Source organism: Carcharhinus amblyrhynchos, chromosome 13 (assembly GCF_965287045.1).
Source record: "Carcharhinus amblyrhynchos chromosome 13, sCarAmb.v2.hapA, whole genome shotgun sequence".
Classification (NCBI taxonomy): Eukaryota; Metazoa; Chordata; class Chondrichthyes; order Carcharhiniformes; family Carcharhinidae; genus Carcharhinus; species Carcharhinus amblyrhynchos.
Genome location: NC_137336.1, coordinates 58,262,081 through 58,281,121, shown reverse-complemented (window position 1 = coordinate 58,281,121; position 19,041 = coordinate 58,262,081). Strand labels below are relative to the sequence as shown.

Below are 19,041 nucleotides of genomic sequence, written 5' to 3'. Positions count from 1 at the left end.
AATCCAACCACTTTCATGTTTGTTTTATCTTGTTGCAGCCCACAAATTCAGATTGATTAAATTAAATTTCACAGCTGGTACATTGGGATTTGAACTTGCGGCTGGTCCAAGGTCCTGTAATCAGTAGATTGTGTTTTACTGAAAGTCAAAAGGAATTCTTATCGAGGGAAGAGTAGAAATGATTTATGTTTTGGTGTGTATCACAAATATTGACCGAGACTCTGAGCATTGTAGTTGCTTCTGCCTCCTGTTGATATCATGCCCAGGGTTGTTCCCTGTTGTTGGCTATTTGTTATAATAAATGTTCTTTGTTTCAATATTGTTCTGCATTTTGTAGCATCATGAGCTATTTCTCTTGATGACGTCTGTACGCTCCCTCTGGGGTGTGATGACAGTCATGGATTAATTAGCAGTTGTTCCTTGATGATGCTCCAGTAATTCCGACAGTGTGTGGGGGCAATCACTGAGGAGTCTTGTTCCTGCGCACATTGTATTAATCCCTAATTAAAAAGAGGTTAAGAGTTTAACTCAAGAGTTGAAATATTCATCTAATTGAGAAAAACTCTGAAATAATGAGCTGGTTAGATAGGTGAATGATAGAAGGCTTCCTTGCAGGGAAGACTCTGCAGAGATTGGGGCTTAGTATGTACAAAATCATTTCTTTTTTTTTTTAAACAGTTGTTTTTAAATTTTGTTTTTAGGTGCTAGTCCGCAAGAGTCGACCAGGCTTGTTTCGGTCGCCCTCCATGCCAGAGAAGTTGCACAGACCACTCCTGAAGAAAAAGTTGGAGCGATCTCCGGAAATGAATACTCCAGTGAAGACAAAGCGACAGAAGAGTTTTGGAGGCTCCTCAAAAGATGAGGATCAGGAGAGGCTGGAAAACCACTTCACGGTGATGAAACCCTCTGCTTGTTCATTGAGAACCAGAGAAGTTCACAGCAAAATGGGAAGCTGTTTGGCTTATTGTTTACTTGCTGCATCTTGGCTTGAGCAATCCAGATCGAGCATATTCTTGATAACGTTGTTGTGTCAAGGTGGTGATGTAGTACTTTGAAGTTGCAAATTTTTAGTGAGGGAAGTCTACGATCACACTGCTCTGGTCTCCCTCCACATCACTGTGCATTCATCCGCTTCAAATAGTTGCCTGACTTGGGTGAAATGCCCTACCTTTCAACTGCACCCTGCTACGAAGAATTCCATGCTCCAGTGACATGGACTGGGATTCTCCGGTGTCATATGCCTCGCCATCGTGAGAACGGAGAATATGGCGCTCAGCCAAAACTCCATTCACTGCAGCAGGACCAGAGAATCCCAGTCTTGGGCAATGTCGGAGAATTCTGACCATCGTCTAAAGAAATTACTCCTGAACCCCTTTCCTCATCCTCTTACAGGTCCAAATTGAATTGGTGCACCCGCATCATTGACTTTGGAAGTTGAGGAAAGAGTCATTTAGTTCATATGCTGCATTGTCCATGAATTCCCCACATGTTAAACCATGAATCTTCAACAAGCCACCTGCAGTGTGTTGATGAGCAGGCCCTGCAAAGCAAGCCAAGAACAATCAGATGTTATTAATTTTCTCCCTTCTGCCTCCCAACAAAACAAATTATATATCGCTGTCAATTACATGAACCTGGAGTGGGATATCTATATGTCCTCTTGTGTGGATAAGGAGAGGATTGTTTTCTTATTAATGGGAAAGGGGGGAGTGGGAATGAAGAGTCAGATTCTGGAAACGTTTTCAGCATGGTGCGTGTTTGAATCATCACAGGCGGTGCTGTTTGTTCTCAGTCTTTATTGTATTTAGCATCATCATGAAAACAATGGGACTTGTTTGATAAAACCCTTACGTTACCAGGAGGTGGCCATTTGGCCCACCCAGGCCCTATTGCCGTAATTCCACGTATTTACTCTACTAATCCCCCTTAGCATGAGCAATCCACCTAACCTGCAGATCTTTGGAGTGTGGGAGGAAATGGAGCACCTGGAGGAAACCCACACAGACTTGGGGAGAATGTGCAAACTCCACAAATTCAGTGACCCATGGCCGGAATTGAACCCAGGTCCCTGGCGCTGTGAGCCAACAATGCTAACCACTGTGCCACTGCACTGCCATAATCGTGGAACTGTTGCTAATTTCCCCCTGCTGTATGTGATTGAAATGACTGGCTATGGTTCTATTTCCCTTTAGTCTTTGGTGATTCTTTTAAGTATTATGTTATTGATGTCTGGAGCCAGGGCTGCTGAGAGGTTTTGTTCACTTTGATTCTGGGGACTGTGGAGAAGGTGAAGAAGGTGGAATTGTCATTGGGCCTTGGGCCTATATGCAGAAATAGCAGCATACCTTGCTGTTTAAGAGGTGGATATTTCAGCCTTTGTTACAATAATCCTCTCTTTATGCAGGATAGGTGGAGAGGCGTGGGGCATGACCAGGGCTTTGAACATCTCTTGGTAATTGACTTTTAATCTTCAAGGAGTGGTCTTCAGAATCTATGTCCAATTTAATGTGATTAGAAAGAAATTCATGCAAACTCTCCAAATGACTGTTAAATATTTGTTCCTTTCTCTGCAGAGACGAGCCACAATCTATTGTGATATTGATGTGACCAATGTTTTGAATGAGGAGAGAAATTCCACAGAGCTCATCGGGGACTTTTCCAAAGTCAGATATTCAACATTTTTGAAATTTATCTGTTTGTTTTCACTCCCTGTCTTTCCAGTGCCTTTTGCTGGATGTGGTTTATTTGCCAGATGGTCCTCCATGCCTCCCTCTGATAGATACTCATCAAATGGGAGCTAGGGTGACGAGTGTTGTTAGGTGACTGAAATTAACATAGAGCACATAGAATCCCTACAGTGCCGAAGGAAGCCATTTGGCCCATCAAGCCTGCACTGATCACAACCCCACCCAGACCCTAACCTCAATGTGGGAGGAAACCAGAGCACCTGGAGGAAACCCACACAGACACGGGAGAACGTGCAAACTCCACACAATGACCTGAGGCCGGAATTGAACCTGGGTCCCTGGCGCTGTGAGGCAGCAGTGCTAACCACAGTGCCACCCCTTTCTGCACATCCCATTTCAACTGGGGGGCATAGGAATAGGAGGTGCATGTTCCACAAATCAATTATTCATGGCTAATCTGTACCGCAGCTCTATTTATCCACTTCTGAATGCTGTCGCCACCTATTAATAATCCGTCAATCTCAATCTTGGAAACTTCAATTGATCCAGAAGCTCCCAGTCTCTCAATGAAGAGAGATCGAGCGAGCCAGAGAACTCTAGATTACTGTGAGAGTGGGAAGAAATACTACTGGATATTACTCCGGAATTGTTTCATTCTTAAATTTAAGATCATGATGGCACTTTCCACACCCCCATAGTGGCGGAGGCAGCCTGCCATTGGCAGTAGTGGCATCTCCTAGTCCTGCCATTGTCAATGTAGTCTCTCGTTGTATGAACCCTCTGCTCCCAGGAAACCCGTGGCAATAGTATGCCATCGGCAAGACTTGAAGATTCCACCAGAGGGAACAGCTGAAAAATTTCAACCCATGCCGCCTCATTCTGGTTCTCTGACCGAAGACAATAGTTTCTCTAACACCAATCTATTGAATCTTGTTATTGTAAATGTCCCAACAGATTACCCTACAACCTTTGAAACCAAGGAAATATAACCCAAGTTGAAGCAGCCAGTCCTCTGAAAATGAATCCTCAGAAAAGAGCACTCTGACTGATTCTCTTTTCTGTCCCTGTAACCCACAAGCATTGCAGTCACTTAATGTTGCCTGAATTGCTGCTAGTGCAATTCAGGAATTGACCCTGGAGCTGATCTTGCGCTGAATGGTTTAGTGCCATCTAGGCATTGCCTTTACTCATTTGAACTGCAGTGCCTCATCTTTCTATGTGCTACACTTAATGAGAGTAGGTTATTTCTGGTTTAAATCATTTCTAGATTAGGCAGAATAGTGAGTCAACATCCAAATCCAATCTAACCAATTTCTTTCAAATTCAACGTTTCACACTTATTGGAAAATCATCCCACACACCAGATTTTAGATGCAATGACTCCCTCTTTAGTTACAGTAATTCAGAGGTGTGAAAGTCTCCTGAAACTCTGTCTTGCCTTTTGAAAACTGCTTCAGAGTCTGTCCCTTTTGACCAATCCCACTCCCGTTTCCTACTCTCAATTGTGCAAGTGGATGTTCATGACTTCCCTTCTCATCCCCAGGGGAGAAGAAAGGAAAGGGGAAAGCCTTCCTTAGGTCACTACATCAAACTGGGGGTAGCACAGTGGTTAGCACTGCTGTCTCACAGCCTCAGGGATCTGGGTTTGATTCCTGGCTTGAATCACTGTCTGTCCTTCCTTTCTGTATCTGTGTGGGTTTCCTCCCACAGTCCGAAAGATGTGCTGGTTAGGGGTATTGGCCATGCTAAGTTCTCCAAGTGTACCCGAACAAGTGCCAGAGTGTGGCAATTAGGGGATTTTCAAAGTAACTTCATTGCAGTGTTAATGTAAACCTACTTGTTACACTAATAAATAAACTTAAATTTCCCACATTTCTCAGATACTGAAGCAGCCTATATTCATATGCACCACACAAGTGCCAGGCAGTGACCATTTCTGTCAAGAGAGCATCTAACCATCTCTAATCATCCCCCATTGCTGTCCCATGGCATTACCTGAATCCCCCCATTATCGATATGCAAGGGGGGTGGTTACTGTTGAACAGAAGCGGGACTGGATCAGCCATTATTAATACTATGGCTGAAAAGCAAGTCAGAAGCTGCATATTCTCGATAGTAACTCCCCTCCTCACCAAAGCCTGTCCACCATTTACTTGGCACATATCAAGACTATAATGGTATACTCTCAACTTGCCTGGGAGGATGTAGCTCTAAAAACACTCCAGAAGCTTGACAGTACTCAGGACAAAGGAGCCTGCTTGATTGACACCTCACTCACCACCTTGAGCATTCATTCCTTCCTGTACTGAGGTACAATGGCAGCATTGTGTACCATCTACGAGTGCACTGCTGCAACTCGCCAATCCTCCTTCACCAGAACCATCCAAATCCATTGCCTCTACCGCCTTGGAGAACAAGGACAGCAGATGTAAGGGAACCGTTGCATATGCCTTGCCGCAGGTTTCCTGGGGCGGAGGATTCGTACAACTGGAGACTACATTGACAACGGCAGGACCAGAAGATTCTGCTGTCTGCTCATGGCAGGCCGTGTCTGCCACTATGAAACATACTGTGGGGGGCGGGGGGGGGGGTATGGAAAATCCCACCATGATCTTAAATTTTAAGAGTGAAACCATTCAGGGAGTGATATTGGATAGCTCTTCTTCCCACTCCCAGTAATCTACAGTTCTCCTGCTCGCTCGTTCTCTCTCCACTGAAGGACTGAGTGCTTCAGGATCAACTGCAATTTCCAAGATTGAGATTGACAGATTATTAGGTGGGGACAGGATTCAGAAGTGGGTAAATGGAGCTGCAGTGCATGACTTAATTGATTTGTGGAACTTCTGGCTCCAGTTCCTATGTCCCCAGTTGAACCACCCGTCTGAGTCACACACCGTCCTGACTTAGAACAACATTACCATCCCTTCATTGTTGCTGGGTCACCCTCCCTCCCTCCCTAACAATACCGTGGATGTACATACATCACATGGACTGCAGGGATTGAAGAAGGCAGTACACCAACATCTTCAGGACAATTGGGAATGGCCAACAGCATAGCCAAAACGCCCATACCCCATGAAAAGAAGTTCCAATCAATGTCTGTTGCCAAGCCTTGGTAAAGCCTTTGGAACATTTAGTTGTGTTAAATAATCGTGTGGTTCCGTCTGCATATGATTCTCTTGTACTATCTGAGGGGCAGTGTTGGTAATGAGATTTTTCCCCTACGTGGACTGGCTGATGTGACGTTGAAAGTCTGCCCTGTGTCTGAGGTACTTGCTCTGGTACTAATGCTTTATTTTTTTTTTTGACAGGTATATGCATTGCCCACAATAATGGGCAAGCATGAGGATTTGAAGTACATCACCTCGGAAACGGTGAGTCCTGCTGATTATCCCGGGCTGGCTGCTCAAAAAAATGAGCTACGTGCAGAGCAGGAGTCAAACTTGTATTGAGAAGAGAGCCTTTCTCAGAATTTACCAGAATTCCAACAGTGCAAGAGGCTATTTGGCCCATCAAGTTTGCACCAATTCTGTGACAGAGTATCTTACCCTCTTCCCCTACCCTATCCCAGTAACCCCACATACTTACCATAGCTGCATACATACCATACAACCTGCACATCTTGGGACGCTAAGGGGCAATTTAGCATGGCCAATCCACTTAACCTGCACATCTTTTGATTGTGGGAGGAAACTGCAGCACCTGGAGGAAACTCAAGCCGGCACTGGGAGAACGTGCAAACTCCACACAGTCACCCAAGGCTGGAATTGAATCCAAGTCCCTGGTGCTGCGAGACAGCAGTGCTAACCGCTGTGCCGCCTTTGAGATACACTGTCACTATGTTAAGACCATTGCATGAATATTTCCTGCTGCCAATGAGGAGAGGCACAATAATGTGATGTCCCCTACAGAGCGTGACTGAAACCTGCTCTGAGTGACCAGCTATGGAACTGAGTGGGTGATGGTCTGGGAGCAGGCCGGTATGCCTCACTTCTCAAAGTTGTTGCCTCTGACTGAAATAATGTTACTCAAATGCATTGGTAGAGTTGGGGCTGTGGATAGACATAGGGAAAGAACCCTACAGTGCAGAATGAGGCCATTCGACCCATCGAGTCTGCTGACCACAATCCTACCCAGGCTCTACCCCCATAGCCCAATGCATTTACCCTACCTAGTGCCCCTGACAGTAAGGGACAATTTGGCATGGTCAATCCACCTAACCCACCTATCCCTGGGAGGAAACCAGAGCACCTGGAGGAAACCCACACAGACACAGGGAGAATGTGCTCAGACAGTGACCCAAGGCCAGGAATCGAACCCAGGTCCTTGGTGCTATGAGGCAGCAGTGCTAATCACTGCGCCACCATGCCATCCTTAATTGTTGAGGCAATTCCATATGTTGGCAGCAGAGTACCGATCACAGCAGGACATGTCCAAATCCCTGCCAGGTTTTCTGTCTATCCTCCATGTTGGTGGTAAACCTTAACACTGAAGTAGTGGTGGCTTGTTGCAATGCACTGGCATAATTCCAATCATTTGTGTATGAACCATCAATCACTTTTTCACAATCAAGGCAGCTCGCTGAAATTCTTGGTCAGCCTGTGACCCAGTACTGATTTTTGGAAAAAGGTACTGATACTATCATGCATATGTATTTATTAGTATCGCTGATTTTCCCCCTTGCTGCTTCCTCTTTGTAAAGTGCCTTTATCCAGCAGCATTGTATTTTAGACAGCCATTTACTGGCACAAAGATCATAAAATGGTTGCAGCACAGGAAGCCATTTGGCTCATCTAGTCTGCTGGTTCTCTACAAGAGATTGTGTTGTCAGCAGTGAAACATTCCATTTTCCACTCAACATTCCAAGGTCTGGATTTGCTTTTCCCAACCTTCTGTCAATGCAAGCCTGTTTTTTGGGAAAAGCGATCAATCAGGTGCGGTGTAGAAACTGAATGCTACAAACCAGTCCCTCGCCTCTTAACTGGCAGCCATGTTACAGTAAGTTATTTATTTTAATTGCAGGAATAGAAAGTAACCATAGTGGGTGTATGCTGTAAAAACTGACTTTTGTTTTACAGATGGCTAAGGTGCTGCATGGAGAATATGACCATCTTTTGGAAGGAGTCTATATTGTTGACTGTCGTTACCCTTATGAGTTTAAAGGGGGGCATATCCAGGTGAGTCCAGTAGATACCAAATAATCAAGCTCTTTTTATTTCTATCCTATCTTTGAGTACCGTTCCCCAATAAAGTAACCTGCTCTGATCTATTGTAAATCAGTGCTTCCTTCTTTTTGATTCCATACTTGTTCCCTCCCTGCCACATGAAGCCGTGGCGCAGTGGTGTTGTCACTAGACTAGTAATCAGAGACCAAGGTTAATGCTCTGGGGACCCAGGTTCAAATCCCACCACGGCAGACGGTGAAATTTGATTTGAATTTGAAAAGTCTGGAATGGAAGTAAACCATGAAACCATTGTCGATTGTTGTTAAAAACCCATCTTGTTTGTTAATGTTCTTCAGGGAAGGAAACCTGCTGTCCTTACCTGCTCTGGCCTACATGTGACTCCAGAGTCACAGCATGTGGTTAGCATAGAACGTAGAACAGTACAGTCCCTTCCACCCTCGATGTTGTGCCGAGCCATGTCCAAACCCAAGATCAAGCTATCCTACTCCCTGTCATTCTGGTGTGCTCCATGTGCCTATCCAATAACTGTTTGAAAGTTCCTAAAGTGTCCGACTCCACTATCACAGCAGGCAGTGCATTCCACGCCCCAACCACTCTCTGAGCAAAGAATCTACCACGGACATCCCTCCTATATCTCCCATCATGAGTCTTATAGTTATGCCCCCTAGTAACAGCTACATCTACCCGAGGAAATAGTCTCTGCAAATAACCAAATAACTTAATAACCTCTTGAGGGCAATTAGGGATGTGCAATAAGTGTCAGCCCAGCCAGCATTCTTTGAATGGGAGCTCTGTGCAGCTAGTGTCTACTCCCTGACCTGCCTAATTTGAACTCTGAGCATGTTCAGAGCTCTGAATAAATATACAGTTGTGCGAGGATCCAAATTCATTGCAAAAGTGCTGCTTCTCATCAACAGCTGTATTTTGCAATTACGTTTTTGCAATTGGTAGAAAAGTCCCAGTCTAGGAATAGTAAGACCATAAGAAATAGGAATAGGAGCATGTCATGGCCTGCTCTGCCATTTAATAAGATCGTGGCTGATTTAACATCACTAAGTCCACTTTCCTGCATTATCACTGTAATTCTTAATTCCCCAGCCAATTTAAAAGTCTCTCAATCTCAGCCTTGAAAACCTTCAAGGACTCTCCCTCCACAGTTTCTTGGGGTAAAGTGTTCCAAAGATTTGTCAGAATAAATTCTTCCTCAAATCCATCTGAAATGAGTACTTCCTTATCCTGCGATTATGCCCTCTGGTCCTACACACTCCCATGAGTGGACACATCCTCCCAACATTTACCCTGATAAAAATACAAGAATCTTGGATCTTTCAGTTCATATCATCTCTCATTCTGAACTCCAGGAAGCACAGACCCAACTTGTTTAATCTTTCCTCATATGACAATCCCTCCATTCCTGGGATCATCCTAGTGAACCTTCTCTGTACTGCTTCCAATGATAAAATATTTCTCCTTTTAAAGAAGAGAACCAAAACTGTACACAGTATTCTAAATGTGATTTCACTAATACCTGGTACAGTTGCAGTAACACCTATTTATTTTTATATTCCAGTCCCCTTGAAATAAAAGCCAGTGTTCCATTTGCCTTCCCTATTACCTTCTCCTATATGCTAGCTTTCCTCATTTCATGAAAAAGGACTCCCCCACCCTCAAGTCCCTTTGTGCTGCAACTTTCTGCAGTCGCTCTCTATTTAGATAATCCGCCTTCTCATTCTTCTGAAATGAACAGTCTCACATTTTCCCATATTGAATTCCGTTTGCCAATTTTATGCCCACTTGCTTAATCTGTCAATATCCCTCTATTTATGGACTACTTAAAATTTGGCTTCCCTCTCACCTTTGTATCATCTGTAAATTTGGCTATGGTAAACTTTGTTCCTTCCTCTAAATTATTAATATCTATTAATGATTCAGAGGAAGGAAGAGGTGTGATCCCAGCACTGACTCCTGTGGCATTCCTGAGAAAGACTCCTTGATCGCTACTCTGTTTCCTGTTAGTTAGCTCATCCTTGTTGCATATCAGAATATTACCTCCAACACCATCCTGTTGTTTGTGTGGCATCATATCAAATGCCTTTGGAAAATCCAAACATACAACATTAATTGGTTCACCTCTGTCCACTCTAGTTGATGCATTCTCAAAGAACACTCTTAAATTTGCCATTAACATGTTTCTAGTTCTAACTAATCTTGCTAACTCACTAACCAAGCTGATATTCTTGTCGCTTCTCCTACTTTCCAAGGGTGCCCTGAACCTTCACAAAGCAGATGATGCCATTGACTATTTCCTAAAAGAACCCTTTGTTCCCAAATCCAAGGACAAGAGATTGATCATCATTTTCCACTGTGAGTTTTCATCAGAGCGAGGACCAAAGATGTGAGTTGCAAGAATTATTTTCTTAACCTCCATTGAAAAGATATTTGATTTACGTTGAATGTTGCAAAGGGACTAGGCACAGTTACGAACAGTCTTTCAGCACCTAGAACTGAAATGAAACCTTAGCAGAAAATTGACTTGTGTAATTTGGTGAGCTAGCCTCTTTAACAGGGACCTAACTGGCACAATCTGAGCCACATACTCTAATATTTAATGTGGCTTGGAAGGCGTGATTTTCCTCTTGCAGGTGCTTTTAAAGAGCATTCTCTGTAAAATAAGTTTTGGTATTTTCAATCTTGTCCCAAGTATGGGAGGGTGGGAGATGGAGTCAATGTAAATATGGAAACATACATTATAATATAGTTACTGTTATGATACTATAGCCAGCATCACGAGATATTCTCAGTGGTACAGTCAGGAAAGGCCATGCATTAGGGTCAGTGATAAGATGTAAGGTGGACATTACAAGACAGAAGATGGAAACTCAGTTAAGAGCAAGGATTGGTGAAGAAAATTTGTTTAATATTTCACCAGAAAATTTGAAGAAATCCCTTTTAAGCCTCCTGTAGCTCTTTCCCCTTTGTTTTTGTGGGGTCTTCTCCCATTGCTTGGCAGTTGTGATTTTGGGATCTTCCCCGATTGCTTGGAGGTTGCGAGTTCTTCCCTGTTGCTTTATGGTTGTGGTTTCAGGGTCTTCTCCCATTGCTTGGAGGTTGTGGGTTCCTGCCCCAATTGCTTTCTGGTTGCGAGTTCCATTGCTTGGTGGTCATGATTCAGGGTCTTTCCTGATTACTTAGCAGTTGTGATTGCCAGCTCTTTCCCCTATTGCTTGGCAATTGTGGGCACTACCTAATGTGTGTCTGAGGCCTAGAAACCAATAGTGACCTAGGTTTAACCTGCTTTTAAATTTCTGGATCAAGAAGAGGGAAAACTTGTGATGGTTCTGCAAAAAAAGTATATATTTATATCCTGCTTTTCACAAGATCCGTAAGCATGAAATACTTTCGTAGTGTAGCCTTTGAAGTATTGCCACTGTTGTAATGTAGGAATCATGGCAGCCAGTTTGGGAACAGCAACTCCCACATACAATTGATAATGGCTAGATAATCTGATTTTCTGGTGTTGATTAAGGGATGCTGCTTATAACTCCTAGCTCTTCTTTAAAATAGTACCATAAGATTTTTTCATTCACCTCAATGCAAATGGTGCTTTAGTTTAACGTTTCATCTAAAAGACTGCATTTCTGATGGTGCAGCACTCTCTCAGTACTGCACTGGAGAGTTGGTTTAGATTTTCTCTGGAAAGAAATTTGGACCCACAATTTTATGACTCGGTGAAAGCTCTACTTGCTGAGTCATGTCCGAAATATGATCCTGATTCCTACTGGATAGCAGGAATGTGGATTTGGGTTGTGGGTTAGACCAGGCTTGGATCCAAAGTTCGAAAAAAGGTGGAATTCACTGTCTAGACTCTGAAGGGAAGGTACTGTAGATATCTGGTCAGTCGATGGCCTGATTCTGTTCTGTCAAACTCAGTGCACTGGAGGTTTATCAGCACCTATGGAACTATACCATATTGTTAATCATTAGCTTCACCAAAGGAGAAGTGGGCAAAAGACACATCCCCATAGAAAATTTAAATGAACTAATTCACAAGTTGTGAAGTTTTATATAGGCACTGAACTTACCTATCTGTCTGCTTCATCTAAGGTGTCGCCTGTTGCGGCAGGAGGACAGAAGTATGAATGAGTATCCGAATCTATACTATCCAGAGCTCTACATCCTGAAAGGAGGGTATAAGGCTTTCTTTCCCCAGTTCACGGTAAGAAATAGCTTGTCATCTCTCTGAATGAATGTGACTCGAGCTTTGGACCTTGCTGGTTTGAGCGGAAGCTTGAGTTTGAGATTTTGTTCACTAATTAAAGAAAAGTAGGGAGTTCTCGCGGCCTCCTGAGCAACTTTGTTTTATTAAAAGGTGAATTCTGATTGGCACTCTTCCTACCCTCTGCCACTCCTCCCCATTCCCCCATGACTACAATTAACTTGGATTCCAGTAGTTAGCCACAAAGTGGAAATGCAATAAATTAGGTTAATCCTGTCACCATGCAATGCTCTTTGTTGACTTTGGCTCTTAGTCTATTCCATCCTATTCACGATCTCTGTAACATGGGGATGAGGAATAATGCACCACCAGCACAACTCCCTATAAAATTGTCAACAAATCAGTCTTCCAGTCTCTGCCCTTTTGCCATCAGCATCCCATGACCGGCACTGATTTGTGTTTTCAGGAGAACTTGGTAAATTGCCTGGACCTTTAGAGACAGGTGCATAAAAATTCAGGTTGACTTGAAAAAGCTTCATAAAGATCATTTACACTACTTGGTCTGATAAAAAGATTTTAAAAATGTGCATTTTTTTGATAAGTACTTCAAAGGTTCCTGAGTAGGAGGATCTTTATGGTATCATGGCTATTGTGATTTTTTTCAATGTGCTTTTAGACCCTTACATGGGTATGATGGGTATAGAGTGATGTGGGTCAAATGTGAGCAATTGACTCTAGCTTAGTGGTTTAAAAAAAAACTGAGTGGCATGGAGAAGCTGGCCAAAGGGTCTGTTTCCATGCCGTAAGCCTCTATGCTTACTCAAATGTAAACATCCAGGAAAAATGCAATTGTTCTGTTGATTTTTCTACTGGGAATAAGAACATAAGAAATAGGAGCAGGAGTAGGCCAACTAGCCCTTTGAGCCTGCCCCGCCATTCAATAAGATCATGGCTGATCTGTCGTGGCTCAGTTCCACATTCCCGCCCTCTCCCCATAACCCTTAATCCCCTCTCTCATCAAAAACCCATCAACCTGCGTCTTAAAAATATTTAGCGAGGCAGCCTCCACCACTTCAACGGGCAGAGAATTCCAGAGATTCACCACCCTTTGAGTGAAGAAGTTCCTCCTCAACTCTGTTCTAAACCGCCCCCCCTTTATCTTGAGGCTATGCCCCCTAGTCCTACTATCCTTTCTGAGCGGGAAGAGTCTCTCCACCTCTATCCTATCCATCCCATTCATCATCTTATACGTCTCAATGAGATCTCCCCTCATTCTTCTAAACTCTAACGAGTACAAGCCTAATCTATTCAGCCTCTCCTCATAGCTCAACCCCCTCAACTCCGGCATCAGCCTAGTAAACCTCCTCTGCACTCCCTCCAAGGCTAAAATATCCTTGCGTAAGTACGGCGCCCAAAACTGCACACAGTATTCCAGCTGCGGCCTCACCAATGCCCTATACAGCCGCAGCAAGACCTCCCTACTTTTATATTCAATCCCCCTCGCAATGAAGGCCAGCATCCCATTCGCCTTCCTGACCACCTGCTGCACCTGCAAGCTGGGTTTTTGCGACTCATGCACAAGGACCCCGAGGTCCCTCTGCACCGTTGCCTGCTGCAGTTTTTCTCCACGTAAGTAATAATCCTTCCTACCATTATTCCTACCAAAGTGGACCACCTCGCACTTGCCAACATTAAATTCCATTTGCCATTTCCTGGCCCATTCGCCCAGCCTATCTAGATCCTTCTGTAGACTCTCCCCACCCTCCGCACAATTTGCCTTTCCTCCAATTTTGGTGTCATCAGCAAATTTCGACACCCTACACTCGGTTCCCTCCTCCAGATCATCTATATAAATGGTAAAAAGCTGAGGCCCCAGCACCGACCCCTGGGGCACTCCACTAGTCACCATCCGCCAATCTGAATAGCACCCATTGACCCCCACTCTCTGCCTCCTATTTGACAACCAGTCCTCTATCCACGCTAACACCCTACCCCCAACTTCATGCCCCCTGACCTTCTGTAATAACCTCTTGTGAGGTACCTTGTCAAACGCCTTCTGAAAATCCAGAAAGACCACATCCACAGGCTCTCCTCTATCCACCGCCCTAGACACATCCTCATAGAACTCCAGTAAATTTGTCAGACACGACTTCCCTTTAAGGAAACCGTGCTGCGTCTGCTCTATCACGCAATTCCTCTCAAGATGCCTCACTATTTCCTCCTTGATGACGGATTCTAACATCTTACCTACAACAGACGTTAAACTAACAGGCCTATAATTCCCCGCCTTTTGCCTGGCACCCTTCTTAAACAACGGCGTAACATTAGCCCTTTTCCAATCTTCCGGCACTTCCCCGGAATCCAGCGACGTCTGGAAAATAACCACCAAGGCATCCACTATCACCTCCGCCATTTCTTTCAGGACCCTCGGATGCATTCCATCCGGTCCTGGGGACTTGTCCACAATCAGCCCCTCCAGTCTGTCGAGCACCACCTCTCTAGTAACAGTAATGTCATCGAGACCCTCCAGTCCTACCACCTTTCCATCTCTAACATCCGGCAAATTATTCACGTCCTCCTCCGTGAAGACCGAAACAAAAAAGTTACTCAAGACCTCAGCCATATCCCCATCCCCTACCACTAAGTCCCCCTTCTCATCCTCTAAGGGACCAACGTTCACCCTAGCCAGCCTCTTCCTTTTTATATATTTATAAAAACTCTTGCTATCCTTTTTTATATTAAGCGCTAGCCCAGCTTCATAGTTTCTCCTACCCTTCTTAATCAACTTCTTTGTCAATCTTTGTTGACATTTAAACCTCTCCCAATCCTCTTCTCGCCCACTACTCTGAGCAAGCCTTTAATTAGAGCTCATCCCCTGAGAACCTCATTGCTAGAAGTGCTGAATGGAATGCTTCCTCTCTTGAAGAAGCATTGCCTTCATGTTGGGGTTTGTTGGGTGTTGGAGCAGGGATTTGATCAGAAATATTAATGATGTCTTGGTGATCTGTCTCATCATGAGCTGACTCTGTAGAGTATGGTCCCTTCCAGAATTATTGTCTGTTTTTTTTTATTGTTTTGATTTGCTATACTGCAGAATTACTGTGACCCACCTAAGTATTGCCCCATGGATCATGAAGACTTCCAGGAGGAGCTGTTGAAGTTGCGGAAGAAGAGCAAATCCTGGGCAGGAGAGCGTCGGAGATGGGACCTGATCTCAAGATTGAGGAAGGTGTGAGGAAAAAGGCAATGGAACGCTCTCTATTTAATCTTTTATCTCAAACATGACGACAAGCTATTCTGGAATGTTCCAACTCCACTATGCTCATAATGTAGCAGAGAAATGTTCAGCTTCCAACCGAATCTTGAAATGTTGCAACAGTAGAAAGCACAAAGACAATTCTTTATGTAGAACTGAAACAAAATCAATCTAGAATGCAACGAGGTTGTTTTTAGCCTCTATATTTTTTTGAAGAATTTATTTTAAGGATAACAGTCTTAATTTAATAGAAGCCGCTTCCTGTTTTTTGAGAATTCATTTAACTTTCTGACATCCTCCTCTGTCCCTCCACCCACCCAACATTGGCATTGATGGGCAGGCAGCACAGATCACTGGTTTTATCAGTTTACTGCCTCGCTGACTGACAGCTGACACACTGCTCCTGTCAGTCCTTTGTGCTATGCATTCCCAATCTTGTAGTCAATTGGTAGAAACTTGGGAGAATGTCAGTCTGTCCACCTCATCCATCTTCCATCACACACTTGTCTTGCGCAGTCAGGAGAACTAAAAGTGAGAGTTAAATGCCCCTTTCTCTGCACTATGGACAGATAGGTGAAACTTTTTTTTTTGTTGTTGTTGCCTGTAGTGTTTCAAGCAGTTTGGTGAAATGATCAAGTGACACTTCTGAAGAACAACTGCATGAGGTACCTGGCCCCAACCCTCCCTTTCAGCTAATGAGGCCGTGTCTAGAAATGCTGCTGCGAATTGTAAATTGAATTGAGATTAAGATTAAAGTGTAGATCTGAAGAAGGGAGTGACTGCTAGCTGGTGATTTAGTCTGTGAATCTTTTAGTTGTCTGAGAGCCAGTGTTTATAGAATCCCTACAGTGCAGAAGGAGGCCATTCAGCCTGCACCAGCCACAATCTCACCCAGACCCTGTTCCCATAACCCCCCCATATTTATCAGATAATGACCCTGACACTCGGTCAATTTAGCATGGCCAATCAACCTAACCCGCACGTCTTTGGACTGTGGGAGAGAATCAGAGTACCCGGAGGAAACCCACGCAGACTCAGGGAGAATGTGCAACTCTGCACAGACAGTGACCTGAGACTGGAATTGAACCCTGATGCTGATACCATTGTGCCACAGTGCAGTCCTTGATGTATTGGTCAGTCAATAACTTTGAGATCGAGGACGCAGTTTTATTCTGCGTTAGTATGTAGCTGAATGTCAGCCATAGATGTGAATGTAATACCATGAGCGTTGACCAGGTTTGAATGCATTCACATTTGGGCTGCTCTACTTTCCTCTATAACATGCTGTTGCCAAACCAGCTATTTTCTATATCAAGCCTCTGTTGAAATGTGAAGAGATGGTCTGAGGAAGAATACTCTACCATGATGCACAAGACCAGGAGCAGAAACAAAAGTAAGGGTTTGGAAATAGTAAGTCTGATGGAACCTGTTTAAGGTCTTGCGACCTTTCATCAGAACAGACCTGAAAAGTTCACTCTGTTTCTCTCTCCACAGATGCTGCCAGACCTGTTGAGTTTATACAGCAAAGTAGCATTGCTGACACTTGTGCTGTGATAGATTTACTCAACAGGTATCAATATGTTGTTTGACTCTGAAGGACATCACAGTGATAAGGCCTGATCCTGATCTTGCCTGATGTCTGTGTTGCAGCAGGGGTCATTGGATAGTACTGAGCAATGAACTGTACAATGTGTCTTCCCCAAGTCCTCCCCAAGTGGATGGCACAGTGGTTAGCATTGCTGCTTCATAGTGCCAGGGACCTGGATTTGATTCCTGACTTTGGGTGACTGTGTGCAGTTTGCATTTTCTCTCCGTGTCAGCGTGGGTTTCCTTCAGGTGTTCCGGTTTCCTTCCACACTCCAGATCCATGTGGGTTGGGTTGGTTGGCCATGCTAAATTACCCCTTACTGTCAGGGTAATTAACCAGGTAAAAATTTTACATGGGGTTATAGGGATAGGGCCTGGGTGGGATTGCTGTCGGTGTAGGCTCAATGGGCCGAATGGCCTCCTTCTGCACTGCCAGGAGGCTATGATTCTAAGTGTAGTGCTGGCTTGGCTGAGATCAGCTCTCTTGAAATGACCCTTTGCCACAGAAGGAATGGAAACGCAACCGTTCTGGTACAATGCCAAGTGATGTCTTTGCTCATTGGGTCATCAAGAAACTCCATCTTAGTATATTAGCAAACTGTAGGTCACTGATATGAAACACTGCATCATCAGGTATCTGTATTGAGCATCATGCTGGCTTCAGCCATTTAAATAGTAATGTAATTGCTAAAATGCTGATTCCCATACATAGGGCTTTTTTATACTAAAGAGGACCTGCTTACAGATCCCGAATATTAACAAAATGCAAAAGTAGTTACAGTAAAAAAATCAGCAACAGAAACCAGTTTTTCCAGTCCTTTGCTTCCAAAGTTGCTGACCCTTGGGAAAAGTTCTGTGCTGCCCTCATCCAAGTATCCTTTCTCCCTTTCTCAGTATTGACAAAGGTGCTGTTAACTATTCAACTGTGGATGCCAGCACAAAGTCAATGCAGTTGAATAGCCTGTCCACAATTATTGTCTAAACTTGCATCAAGTTTGACCCTGCCTTCATCTGTTGTCCATTGATGCAAGTTTTTGTAAGAGTAATGGACGAAGATTATGAATAGCACGCTGGCTGGCTTTCCCAATACCCTGATGACTCCATCTCAAAGTTCAGGCCAATCCTAGAGGTCCCGTTTCTGCTTCAGCTAACAGGGGCAGAACGTGATGATTATTTTTAAACGGGAAGAACTAGGTATTTCAGGAAGCTATATTTTTTTCCCCCTACATTATCCGGGACTTTTGAATGGGTCCAGCTTTTATGTATTATGCTTGACCCCTCGTAACCTTTTGCTTCCAGTTTGGTGACGGGTAAATTATTTCTGTTCTGCTGAAACTGCTGTTCAGGAGCCCCTTTTTGCCCTGAATGAATTTTTAATCCAAGAAAAAAAAACTAGACCTAATATAAATGTTTTTAAAGGTATTAAATAATTTGATATCTCCTTTTTTTTTGAGAGATAGCTATATATTGTCATTTTTTAAAGATGACTAGAAGGACATTGAGAAAATTAATCAGAAAAGCAGATGTTGCTCTTGACTAACCAGTTTGGAAAAAACTCGTCAATTAGATTGTGATAAGGTGTCTTCACCCAGGCAATGGTGAAGTTTGTGGTGAATGCAAATACCGTTGATAATTTTTCTCTATATTGGTTTTCATTTGTAAGAAAACCACATTAGATGCTTGCAAATGCAGTTAGCATAACGTTCCAGTATATCATAGCTACGAGAATCTATCTCGCAATCTTTTAACTGCATTTCTTTCTATAAAAGATATTATTTGCTTTACTTAAACAATTTAAAAATCCCCCTCCATTCTTTCACCTAAGCCATCAACCAGTAAAGGAACCAGAGACCATCATTCTGAGTCCTTCATACATGATTCTGGCCATGGGTAAATATGGGTTGGATTTGAATTAATTAGAATCTGGCCATCATGGACACAAGAGACTGTCAATCATCTTCAGCCTTGAGCTAATTGGATAACAAACCATCAAATTTAAAGCAAGACTGTGTTCTTCAATGTTAGTGATGAATGATGCATTCCTTCACCGTGGCAATTTTATTAATGTTCGCCATAGCAAGAGCTGCATTCACCTACTGAGAGCCTCCG

At 43.7% G+C, this 19,041-nt stretch overlaps 1 protein-coding gene across 1 annotated transcript in view; it reads left to right on the top strand.

Moving 5' to 3' along the window:
- Positions 1-16,115, top strand: part of LOC145351537 (M-phase inducer phosphatase 1-B-like) — a 32,104-nt gene extending 15,989 nt beyond the window's left edge. Inside the window, exons 9-15 of the mRNA XM_080201132.1 lie at positions 702-893; positions 2,574-2,663; positions 5,999-6,061; positions 7,766-7,864; positions 10,135-10,268; positions 11,978-12,089; positions 15,184-16,115. Coding sequence (XP_080057258.1) covers positions 702-893; positions 2,574-2,663; positions 5,999-6,061; positions 7,766-7,864; positions 10,135-10,268; positions 11,978-12,089; positions 15,184-15,324 — 831 coding nt within the window. The 3' untranslated portion in view covers positions 15,325-16,115. The remainder of the gene's footprint in view (positions 1-701; positions 894-2,573; positions 2,664-5,998; positions 6,062-7,765; positions 7,865-10,134; positions 10,269-11,977; positions 12,090-15,183) is intronic.
- Positions 16,116-19,041: the final 2,926 nt, after the last annotated feature.